Below are 13,647 nucleotides of genomic sequence, written 5' to 3' on the forward strand. Positions count from 1 at the left end.
GTGCCAGGTGCACCGGTTTGTGTCAAGAACTGCAACGCTGCTGGGTTTTTCACGCTTAACAGTTTCCCGTGTGTATCAAGAATGGTCCACCACCCAAAGGACATTCAGCTAACTTGACACAACTGTGGGAAGCATTAGAGTCAACATGGGCCAGCATCCCTGTGGAACTCTTTCGACTCCTTGTAAAGTCCATGCCCCGAAGAATTGAGGCTGTTCTGAGGGATTTTATCGCACCTGCGATAAAATCTGCAAATCTGTGTACGCGACCAATCTTTGATTTGATTTATTAGTAAAAACAAAAACAGTACAACCCTTTGAGACTTCATTATTTTTTTATTTCATCCAGTTAGTCTAGACATTACAACATCCCAAATTTACTGCAAAAAAAAAACATTATTCCAGAATACCCTTTCTTAAAAATACCCATTTCATTTAGATTACTGTAAACTGTAATGACTTATTCCTCTTGAGTGGATTTGTATCACTTTGGCTAGATTGACATTGCGGCGGATTGATTTGGCAGATAGACTGAAGGCCTGTGAAACATTTATTGTTATTTACCTAATACTTTTATTTTGTAAAGACTTTTAATTTGTAGTAATTAAGGTTTGTTCGGGCAGGTTTGTGTGGCATTTCTTGGGGTTTACTACATCAAGTTAAAGACTAAGGTAAAGAGACACTCATACATTGTCTGCTGGTTGACAAATATTCAGTTATTTGAATCCGTTGTGCTTATCTCTCACTAATTGTTGCTTTTCAAAGTTACATTAATTAATTAAGTTACAAATATAGCATTCACAGTTTGACATATGAAAAACATCAAACAATGAACAGATGCTCAGACCGTGATTCAATCGGTTTATAGAGCAGCACACTTTAAGGTCATTTACACTTGGGCCAACATCTGCAGCGTTTACCGTCAGCGTTTACCGTCAGCGTTTACCGTCAGCGTTTACCATTTGAACGTCAGAGAAATGTCCTTTAAAAGGTGCATTGTCTGTCCCAATGCACTGCTCTATAACACGCCTTGGATTGAATCCCTGCCTCAGTTTGAATTAGACCTGCCGATGCTACATTCAACTACTGAAATACACTGAAACATTATCCATTGCTCAAAGCCCCTTCATACCATCTTTAAGAACAACTTCTATAGCAGGATTATCTGAAAGTACTTATATAGAACCATATAAGTCAATACTGTAGATATATTTTTCATACTTAAACATTTAAACACCTTACAAAAATCACATAATGCGATGAAAAAGGAGGATACTATTATCAACCAAACGGAATGTTCACAATAATTATTTAGAACATTTTCTTTTCAGACATAAACTCTGGAATAAACAAGAATTGAAACTATCCACTTCTCTATTGTTTCTCTGTATGCGTGGCTTTTTAAGGTACTGGTAATGCTATTATCTAGAGTTATTTTTATCTGACAGTACTGCACCAGTAGCCTACCGGTAGCTTTAACTGATGTTTCTGTAGTCCCTTGTTTAACACCATGACAGTGCATTTGAGTGAATCTTTCAGCAGGAAATCATTCACTATTCCTCAAATTCATTGTCATATAGATTTTAAATTAGGGGATTGACAAACATGTACAAGACATGCTGCGCTTTTGTCTAGCCTGAGAGATGTTCTAGCTTGCCTGACAGCAGCAGACGAGCACAATAAACGAACATACTATCAGCTCTTTGGCACATGGGTCAGCAAGGTCTGTGGGCGTCTCATGACTGGGTTGCATTCAGGACCGCAAAGGTTTTGCTCTTAACAAGGAACACCACTCTGAACACTTCTTAACACCTTGAAATAGATCACTACTTTCATTTCAAGGCAAGACGGCATGGCGGATTCTGCTTTAAGGGGAGATTTGGCACCCCAGATCCTGTACCAAACCATGCGTTTGATGTATTTGATCCCACTCCACTGATTCCGCTCCAGTCATTACCACGAGCCCGTCCTCCCCAATTAAGGTACCACTAACCTCCTGTGCCTGAATGTAGCCCTGAAGTGACTACACAGACAGACTACCTGACTCTGTCTGAAACACACCTGTAACCGACCATATGCCATACTATCAGACTTATGAGGAGTGGTTTGTTCATGCATGGTTTGGGTAAGCAGAATAAATAGTCAGGACTAAACGTAAATGATATGAAGATATTGCATCAAAAGCACCAGTAACATACGGAACAATGGTTATTGTAAATCATTATAAGAGCTCACATTGTTAGGGGGAGTAAGCCCTGGTCATGGATCCATTGTAGACACCATCCCAAATGGCCATCCCTATTCTCTACATAGTGCACTACTTTTGACCAGAGCCCTATGGGAATAGGGTGCCATTTGGGACGTAACCCTGGCGAAGTTCACTCATTTGGCAAATATGAATTCATTCAAATGCACTGGATGTCATATTGTTATTCTCTGAAATGGCACTGATATATTACTATTAAGAGGTTGTGTATTGTTGAGAGGTCTCACAAACCGTTGTTGAGATTTGGCAAATAATTTAACTTAATATTGGAGTAGGCATCGTTGTTAGATTAATACTGATTACTGCTATTGTTACAAATACAGACACAGAGACCCTGTTATTTTGCCTGGTTCTCCACTGAACACAAACAACTGTTTTGAATATGAAAATGTTTTGGCAGAAAAATACAATTGACAGAAAAGTAACTGATAAAAAAACTGCATGGGAATACAAATAAACAGATGTCTTAGAAGCAGCTTCTCTTACTTGAGACCCAAACCACCATCATCACAGCGCCACAATAACAATGAGACAATTTCTTTCTGCAATTAAAAATAAAGCAAACATAACAGCAACAAAGCAAACATCTCATTACAAAAAAGACTGAAGGAGACGGAGAGAGGGTGAGGGGAGGAGGGAGACAGAGAGAGGGTGAGGGGAGTAGGGAGACAGAGAGAGGGTGAGGGGAGGAGGGAGACAGAGAGAGGGTGAGGGGAGGGAGAGAGGGTGAGGGGAGGAGGGAGACAGAGAGAGGGTGAGGGGAGGAGGGAGACAGAGAGAGGGTGAGGGGAGGAGGGAGACAGAGAGAGGGTGAGGGGAGGAGGGAGACAGAGAGAGGGTGAGGGGAGGAGTGAGACGGAGAGAGGGTGAGGGGAGGAGGGAGACAGAGAGAGGGTGAGGGGAGGAGGGAGACAGAGAGAGGGTGAGGGGAGGAGGGAGACGGAGAGAGGGTGAGGGGAGGGAGAGAGATGGAGAGAGGGTGAGGGGAGGAGGGAGACAGAGAGAGGGTGAGGGGAGGGAGAGAGATGGAGAGAGGGTGAGGGGAGGAGGGAGACAGAGAGAGGGTGAGGGGAGGAGGGAGACAGAGAGAGGGTGAGGGGAAGAGGGAAACAGAGAGAGGGTGAGGGGAGGAGGGAGACGGAGAGAGGGTGAGGGGAGGGAGAGAGATGGAGAGAGGGTGAGGGGAGGAGGGAGACAGAGAGAGGGTGAGGGGAGGAGGGAGACAGAGAGAGGGTGAGGGGAGGAGGGAGACAGAGAGAGGGTGAGGGGAAGAGGGAAACAGAGTAGAGAAAAGAGGAGAGTTGAGGATGAGAAGCGAAACTTAACTTTGGCACACAGAATGAGGATACTTGGGATGGTGTCTGCTGTGAGGGCAGTATGGCAGTGCAAGGAGGCTCCTGTTGGGCTGGACACTCATAGTCCTTTATTGAAGTAGACCCTCTCCACCCCGGGGTGGCTCACACGGATCTTCTCCTGAAGCTCTGGCTCCAATCGGCTTACTGACATAGAGCTAAAAGAGAGAGAGAGAGAGAGAGAGAGACGGGGAACAGGGGACAGGGAGATGGAGATGGAAAAACAATCCAACGTTATACACCATTCCATCTCTTCACTCTGAGAAATACAAATCATATATTACTGTTGTGAAAAAACTGGATACGTGTCGTATTCTGTATCCAGACTGATCAACACAGCTAGCAATGATGAGTCACTTACCTCTTCTGGGGGAACAGTGCACAGCACAGTGGAGTGGCGAACACCAGGCTAAAAGACAAGGAAACACATAAAAAGGTCAGCAGCACATCTACTAAATAGATCTAGACAGTAGATTAGATACTATAGCTATAATGTGTGACCCTTTAAGATGAAATGTTGCTTTAAAACAGCTGTTGTGATATCTAAACGACACTGTGCTCATGTTTACTTGTCACGGGTTCTTCACAGCGTTGACAGTATAATGTATGTCACGGGTTCTTCACAGCGTTGACAGTATACTGTACGTCACGGGTTCTTCACAGCGTTGACAGTATACTGTACGTCACGGGTTCTTCACAGCGTTGACAGTATAATGTATGTCACGGGTTCTTCACAGCGTTGACAGTATACTGTACGTCACGGGTTCTTCACAGCGTTGACAGTATACTGTACGTCACGGGGTCTTCACAGCGTTGACAGTATACTGTACGTCACGGGTTCTTCACAGCGTTGACAGTATACTGTACGTCACGGGTTCTTCACAGCGTTGACAGTATACTGTACGTCACGGGTTCTTCACAGCGTTGACAGTATACTGTACGTCACGGGGTCTTCACAGCGTTGACAGTATACTGTACGTCACGGGTTCTTCACAGCGTTGACAGTATACTGTACGTCACGGGTTCTTCACAGCGTTGACAGTATACTGTACGTCACGGGTTCTTCACAGCGTTGACAGTATACTGTACGTCACGGGTTCTTCACAGCGTTGACAGTATACTGTACGTCACGGGTTCTTCACAGCGTTGACAGTATACTGTACGTCACGGGGTCTTCACAGCGTTGACAGTATACTGTACGTCACGGGTTCTTCACAGCGTTGACAGTATACTGTACGTCACGGGTTCTTCACAGCGTTGACAGTATATGTCATGTGTGTTTCACAGCATTGACAGTATATGTCACGTGTCCTTCACAGCGTTTATGTCCTAACTGATATACTGTAATAGGGTTGCAAATGGTGGTTTATCAGCAGTCCATTGCTGGCCACTTACCAGAATCCCACCAAGACCACTTGAATAGGTGCACTCATCCATGGGAACTTCTGAAAAGACCAGAAAACAATAAGACAAACAAAGGAAGGGATACATTCCACTACTCTGAAATGGCTTCCTCGGTTCTGTCCTATTTCCTCACACTCACTGATCACTGAAAGGGCTGGAGTGGTATAGGCAATATGGGTGAGGGCTATTGCTTAGTAAGCACCATTTTGTTTCTACCTATTTAGTAGGGTTTGAATCAGGATGAGGAAATAGGACACATAGGAAAGGAAATGACTTCAGAGCATTTGGATTTAGCCGCTGACTGTGTCTACAAGACTGCTACGGAGGACCATGTGAATGCTGGAGTCCCTCGATGGCGTGCTCACACCACACAGTGACAAGCCATTATATATACTGTCTCTACTATAACCACTTATCAAAAGGCTTAGTGCTATCATAGATATGAGAAAGTAATAGATATTGTCATAGATATGAGAAAGTAATAGATATCGTCATAGATATGAGAAAGTAATAGATATCGTCATAGATATGAGAAAGTAATAGATATCGTCATAGATATGAGAAAGTAATAGATATCGTCATAGATATGAGAAAGTAATAGATATCGTCATAGATATGAGAAAGTAATAGATATCGTCATAGATATGAGAAAGTAATAGATATCGTCATAGATATGAGAAAGTAAGTGAATTTGCAATATTTTTTTTGTCATTTTAGCAGACGCTCTTATCCAGAGCGACTTACAGTTAGTGAGTGCATAAATTTTTCATATATATGTGATCATACATGAACAAATAAAGTGATAAATCGTGTGAATACTACCTTCAGGAAGGCTTTCTTTTCCAAGGTGTTCATTAAAAATGGAGGGATAGCTGAAAAACAGAATGGTGAAATAAAATTGTAATGCTTTATAAATGTCTATTCATTCATCATAATCAACCTATACAAACATTATATTTCACCTGATAACATGGTTGATTTCAAGCTTTTATAATTTCCAGTGTATCATATCGAGTTAGCAGGTTGGAGTCGCAGATTACATAGGCTGCCAGGTTGGAGCCATCCCATTGGGTTGCCAGATTGGGTCTCCTAAAGCCTATTACGTAACACATAAAAAAAACTATCGGCCTATATCGAATCTTCCATTCCTCTCAAAAAAAAAAAAAAATTTTAGAAAAAGCTGTTGCGCAGCAACTCACTGCCTTTCTGAAGACAAACAATGTATACGAAATGCTTCAGTCTGGTTTTAGACCCCATCATAGCACTGAGACTGCACTTGTGAAGGTGGTAAATGACCTTTTAATGGCGTCAGACCGAGGCTCTGCATCTGTCCTCGTGCTACTAGACCTTAGTGCTGCCTTTGACACCATCGATCACCACATTCTTTTGGAGAGACTGGAAACCCAAATTGGTCTACACGGACAAGTTCTGGCCTGGTTTAGATCCTACCTGTCGGAAAGATATCAGTTTGTCTCTGTGAATGGTCTGTCCTCCGACAAATCAACTGTACATTTCGGTGTTCCTCAAGGTTCCGTTTTAGGACCACTATTGTTTTCACTATATATTTTACCTCTTGGGGATGTTATTCGAAAACATAATGTTAACTTTCACTGCTATGCGGATGACACACAGCTGTACATTTCAATGAAGCATGGTGAAGCCCCAAAATTGCCCTCGCTAGAAGCCTGTGTTTCAGACATAAGGAAGTGGATGGCTGAAAACTTTTTACTTTTAAACTCGGACAAAACAGAGATGCTTGTTCTAGGTCCCAAGAAACAAAGAGATCTTCTGTTAAATCTGACAATTAATCTTGATGGTTGTAAAGTCGTCTCAAATAAAACTGTGAAGGACCTAGGCGTTACTCTTGACCCTGATCTCTCTTTTGACGAACATATCAAGACTGTTTCAAGGACAGCTTTTTTCCATCTACGTAACATTGCAAAAATCAGAAATTTTCTGTCCAAAAATGATGCAGAATAATTAATCCATGCATTTGTTACTTCTAGGTTAGACTACTGCAATGCTCTATTTTCCGGCTACCCGGATAAAGCACTAAATAAACTTCAGTTAGTGCTAAATACGGCTGCTAGAATCCTGACTAGAACCAAGAAATTTGATCATATTACTCCAGTGCTAGCTTCCCTACACTGGCTTCCTGTTAAGGCAAGGGCTGATTTCAAGGTTTTACTGTTAACCTATAAAGCGTTACATGGGCTTGCTCCTACCTATCTTTCCGAGTTGGTCCTGCCGTACATACCAATACGTACGCTACGGTCACAAGACGCAGGCCTCCTAATTGTCCCTAGAATTTCTAAGCAAACAGCGGGAGGCAGGGCTTTCTCCTATAGATCTCCATTTTTATGGAACAGTCTGCCTACCCATGTGAGAGACGCAGACTCGGTCTCAACCTTTAAGTCTTTACTGAAGACTTATCTCTTCAGTAGGTCATATGATTGAGTGTAGTCTGGCCCAGGAGTGTGAAGGTGAACGGAAAGGCTGGAGCAACGAACAGCCCTTGCTGTCTCTGCCAGGCCGGTTCCCCTCTCCACTGGGGTTCTCTGCCTCTAACCCTGTTGCAGGGGCTGAGTCACTGGCTTGCTGGTGCTCTTTCATGCCGTCCCTGGGAGGGGTGCGTCACTTGAGTGGGTTGAGTTACTGACGTGATCTTCCTGTCTGGGTTGGCGCCCCCCCCTTGGTTTGTGCTGTGGTGGAGACCTCTGTGGGCTATACTCGGCCTTGTCTCAGGATTGTAAGTTGGTGGTTGGGGATATCCCTCTAGTGGTGCGGGGGCTGTGCTTTGGCGGAGTGGGTGGGGTTATATCCTTCCTGTTTGGCCCTGTCCGGGGGTTTCTTCGGATGGGGCCACAGTGTCTCCGGACCGCTCCTGTCTCAGCCTCCAGTATTTATGCTGCAGTAGTTTATGTGTCGGGGGGCTGGGGTTAGTTGGTTATACCTGGAGTACTTCTCCTGTCTTATCCAGTGTCCTGTGTGAATTTAAGTATGCTCTCTCTAATTCTCTCGTTCTCTCTTTCTCTCTGAGAACCTGAGCCCTAGGACCATACGTCAGGACTACCGGGCATGATGACACCTTGCTGTCCCCAGTCCGCCTGGCCTTGCTGCTATTCCAGTTTCAACTGTTCTGCCTGCGGCTACGAAACCCCTACCTGTCCCAGACCTGCTATTTTCAACTCTTAATGATCGGCTATGAAAAGCCAACTGAGAGACCTGAGCCCTAGGACCATACGTCGGGACTACCGGCCGTGGTGACTCCTTGCTGTCCCCAGTCCGCCTGGCCTTGCTGCTATTCCAGTTTCAACTGTTCTGCCTGCGGTTATGGAACCCCTACCTGTCCCAGACCTGCTGTTTTCAACTCTTAATGATCGGCTATGAAAAGCCAACTGAGATTTATTCCTGATTATTATTTGACCATGCTTGTCACTTATGAACATTTTTGAACATCTTGGCATGGTTCTGTTATAATCTCCACCCGGCACAGCCAGAAGAGGACTGGCCACCCCTCATAGCCTGGTTCCTCTCTAGGTTTCTTCCTAGGTTTTGCCTTTCTAGGGAGTTTTTCCTAGCCACCGTGCTTCTACACCTGCATTACTAGCTGTTTGGGGTTTTAGGCTGGGTTTCTGTACAGCACTTCGAGATATTAGCTGATGTAAGAAGGGCTATATAAAATAAAATTGATTGATTGATTGATACCCATTCCAGGAGAGGCCATGAGGATCCTAGACACCACCACCTGGGAGATAGCCTGCTTAGCGGCGGTGGTTGACTCTCCTAACCGGTTATCGTTCTCGTCTGTTATCGGAATGCCGTGTTTCAGTTCCCTGGAAAATAGAGGAAGAAGGAAGTAAACATCTATTATAGGAACTGGCTTTGATGATAAAGACGAGTTCTGTTGAAAGACCTTGTCCAAGTTGTGGAAATAATAATGTAAATGTCAATAAGTGATGTGTGACCTACAGTGAGGGAAAAAAGTATTTGATCCCCTGCTGATTTTGTACGTTTGCCCACTGACAAAGACATGATCAGTCTATCATTTGGTAGGTTTATTTGAACAGTGAGAGACAGAATAACAACAAAAAAAAACAGAAAAACGCATGTCAGAAATGTTATAAATTGATTTGCATTTTAATGAGGGAAATAAGTATTTGACCCCTCTGCAAAACATGACTTAGTACTTGGTGGCAAAACCCTTGTTGGCAATCACAGAGGTCAGATGTTTCTTGTAGTTGGCCACCAGGTTTGCACACATCTCAGGAGGGATTTTGTCCCATCTTCTCCAAGTCATTAAGGTTTCGAGGCTGACGTTTGGCAACTCGAACCTTCAGCTCCCTCCACAGATTTTCTATGGGATTAAGGTCTGGAGACTGGCTAGGCCACTCCAGGACTTTAATGTGCTTCTTCTTGAGCCACTCCTTTGTTGCCTTGGCCGTGTGTTTTGGGTCATTGTCATGCTGGAATACCCATCCACGACCCATTTTCAATGCCCTGGCTGAGGGAAGGAGGTTCTCACCCAAGATTTGACGGTACATGGCCCCGTCCATCGTCCCTTTGATGCGGTGAAGTTGTCCTCTCCCCTTAGCAGAAAAACACCCCCAAAGCACAATGTTTCCACCTCCATGTTTGACGGTGGGGATGGTGTTCTTGGGGTCATAGGCAGCATTCCTCTTCCTCCAAACACGGCGAGTTGAATTGATGCCAAAGACCTCGATTTTGGTCTCTGACCACAACACTTTCACCCAGTTCTCCTCTGAATCATTCAGATGTTCATTGGCAAACTTCAGACGGGCCTGTATATGTGCTTTCTTGAGCAGGGGGACCTTGCGGGCGCTGCAGGATTTCAGTCCTTCACGGCGTAGCGTGTTACCAATTGTTTGCTTGGTGACTATGGTCCCAGCTGCCTTGAGATCATTGACAAGATCCTCCCGTGTAGTTCTGGGCTGATTCCTCACCATTCTCATGATCATTGCAACTCCACGAGGTGAGATCTTGCATGGAGCCCCAGGCCGAGGGAGATTGACAGTTCTTTTGTGTTTCTTCCATTTGCGAATAATCGCACCAACTGTTGTCACCTTCTCACCAAGCTGCTTGGCGATGGTCTTATAGCCCATTCCAGCCTTGTGTAGGTCTACAATCTTGTCCCTGACATCCTTGGAGAGCTCTTTGGTCTTGGCCATGGTGGAGAGTTTGGAATCTGATTGATTGATTGATCTGTGGACAGGTGTCTTTTATACAGGTAACAAACTGAGATTAGGAGCACTCCCTTTAAAAGTGTGCTCCTAATCTCAGCTTGTTACCTGTATAAAAGACACCTGGGAGCCAGAAATCTTTCTGATTGAGAGGGGGTCAAATACTTATTTCCCTCATTAAAATGCAAATCAATTTATAACATTTTTGACATGCGTTTTTCTGGATTTTGTTGTTGTTATTCTGTCTCTCACTGTTCAAATAAACCTACCATTAAAATTATAGACTGATCATTTCTTTGTCAGAGGGCAAACGTACAAAATCAGCAGGGGATCAAATACTTTTTTCCCTCACTGTACACACCGCTTTTACCAGTTTTTTTATCTGGACTGTTTTGTCTTTCACTTCTTTTCTCTTGGGTGCGATTAAATAAAACCTAAATAAAACCTAACATTTAACACTACATTTTAGTAAAGAACTTAGAATAAAAAACTCTAAATACTGCATATTTGCAAAGCCATATCTTCAAACAGGAGGAGCTACAGACTAGTTGGTCTTACCGTTGCCTCATGAGAGGGATGTTGATACAGTTAGCAGCAGCAACAGCAGCGAAGGGAACTAACCTCCCTACGAGGGGAGATATGTGCTGGACAACAACAACAACAAAGATTGGAGTAAACAGATAGACAGGGGTGAAATGTATCTATACAGTCTAATATCATTATTTGGCATCGCTTATTTTTCCAAAGCTCTTTGTGCATGTCATGATGGTTATTATGAGTGACATTTGGTTCCACAATGGGAATACTTTATGAAATGCACAACACATTGACTAACCAGCAAAGCAGGCAGCAGGGAAAATATGTAGACTTCTTCTAGTCATGGTTACTATTCACTTCTAGTCATGGTTACTATTCACTTCTATTCATGGTTACTATTCACTTCTATTCATGGTTACTATTCACTTCTATTCATGGTTACTATTCACTTCTATTCATGGTTACTATTCACTTCTATTCATGGTTACTATTCACTTCTATTCATGGTTACTATTCACTTCTATTCATGGTTACTACTCACTTCTATTCATGGTTACTATTCACTTCTATTCATGGTTACTATTCACTTCTATTCATGATAACTATTCTGGACATGATAACTATTCTGGACATGATAACTATTTTGGACATGATAACTATTCTGGACATGATAACTATTCTGGACATGATAACTATTCTGGACATGATAACTATTCTGGACATGATAACCACTCATGATAACTATTCTGGACATGTTAACCACTCATGATAACTATTCTGGACATGATAACTATTCTGGACATGATAACCACTCATGATAACTATTCTGGACATGATAACTATTCTGGACATGATAACTATTCTGGACATGATAACCACTCATGATAACTATTCTGGACATGATAACTATTCTGGACATGATAACTACTCATGATAACTATTCTGGACATGTTAACCACTCATGATAACTATTCTGGACATGATAACCACTCATGATAACTATTCTGGACATGATAACTATTCTGGACATGATAACTACTCATGATAACTATTCTGGACATGATAACTATTCTGGACATGATAACTACTCATGATAACTATTCTGGACATGATAACTATTCTGGACATGATAACTATTCTGGACATGATAACCACTCATGATAACTAGTCTGGACATGTTAACCACTCATGATAACTATTCTGGACATGATAACTACTCATGATAACTATTCTGGACATGATAACTATTCTGGACATGATAACTACTCATGATAACTATTCTAAACATGATAACTATTCTGGACATGATAACTATTCTGGACATGATAACCACTCATGATAACTATTCTGGACATGATAACTATTCTGGACATGATAACTACTCATGATAACTATTCTGGACATGTTAACCACTCATGATAACTATTCTGGACATGATAACCACTCATGATAACTATTCTGGACATGATAACTATTCTGGACATGATAACTACTCATGATAACTATTCTGGACATGATAACTATTCTGGACATGATAACTACTCATGATAACTATTCTGGACATGATAACTATTCTGGACATGATAACTATTCTGGACATGATAACCACTCATGATAACTAGTCTGGACATGTTAACCACTCATGATAACTATTCTGGACATGATAACTACTCATGATAACTATTCTGGACATGATAACTATTCTGGACATGATAACTACTCATGATAACTATTCTGGACATGATAACTATTCTGGACATGATAACTACTCATGATAACTATTCTGGACATGATAACTATTCTGGACATGTTAACTACTCATGATAACTATTCTGGACATGATAACTATTCTGGACATGATAACTATTCTGGACATGATAACTATTCTGGACATGATAACTACTCATGATAACTATTCTGGACATGATAACTATTCTGGACATGATAACCACTCATGATAACTATTCTGGACATGTTAACCACTCATGATAACTATTCTGGACATGATAACTACTCATGATAACTATTCTGGACATGATAACTATTCTGGACATGATAACTACTCATGATAACTATTCTGGACATGATAACTATTCTGGACATGATAACCACTCATGATAACTATTCTGGACATGATAACCACTCATGATAACTATTCTGGACATGATAACTAGTCTGGACATGTTAACCACTCATGATAACTATTCTGGACATGATAACTATTCTGGACATGATAACCACTCATGATAACTATTCTGGACATGTTAACTACTCATGATAACTATTCTGGACATGATAACTATTCTGGACATGATAACTACTCATGATAACTATTCTGGACATGATAACTATTCTGGACATGTTAACCACTCATGATAACTATTCTGGACATGATAACTACTCATGATAACTATTCTGGACATGATAACTATTCTGGACATGATAACTACTCATGATAACTATTCTGGACATGATAACTATTCTGGACATGATAACTACTCATGATAACTATTCTGGACATGATAACTATTCTGGACATGATAACTACTCATGATAACTATTCTGGACATGATAACTATTCTGGACATGATAACTACTCATGATAACTATTCTGGACATGATAACTATTCTGGACATGATAACTATTCTGGACATGATAACTATTCTGGACATGATAACCACTCATGATAACTATTCTGGAAATGATAACTACTCATGATAACTATTCTGGACATGATAACTATTCTGGACATGATAACCACTCATGATATGACTTGTGAGTAGCTAGGTTTGATAACACTGCCATGTGATGTGGTTGATGGTAAATGAATGAATGGGAACAGGGTTTATATGGGTTAATACCTTTGTTAGTGCATTTAGTCCAAGAGCA

At 41.9% G+C, this 13,647-nt stretch overlaps 1 protein-coding gene across 1 annotated transcript in view; it reads right to left on the bottom strand.

The window, feature by feature from the left end:
- Positions 1–313: 313 nt before the first annotated feature.
- The window catches only part of LOC311107271 (sideroflexin-1-like), a 19,719-nt gene continuing 6,385 nt past the window's right edge, over positions 314–13,647 (bottom strand). The window contains exons 4-10 of the mRNA XM_084149752.1: positions 13,620–13,641; positions 10,779–10,864; positions 8,728–8,855; positions 5,842–5,891; positions 5,011–5,060; positions 3,977–4,024; positions 314–3,773 (exon numbers count right to left, since the gene is read on the bottom strand). Of these exons, the coding sequence (XP_084005878.1) occupies positions 3,677–3,773; positions 3,977–4,024; positions 5,011–5,060; positions 5,842–5,891; positions 8,728–8,855; positions 10,779–10,864; positions 13,620–13,641 (481 nt within the window). The 3' untranslated portion in view covers positions 314–3,676. The remainder of the gene's footprint in view (positions 3,774–3,976; positions 4,025–5,010; positions 5,061–5,841; positions 5,892–8,727; positions 8,856–10,778; positions 10,865–13,619; positions 13,642–13,647) is intronic.

This window comes from Coregonus lavaretus (assembly GCF_964263955.1).
Source record: "Coregonus lavaretus genome assembly, chromosome: 32".
NCBI classification, from domain to species: Eukaryota; Metazoa; Chordata; class Actinopteri; order Salmoniformes; family Salmonidae; genus Coregonus; species Coregonus lavaretus.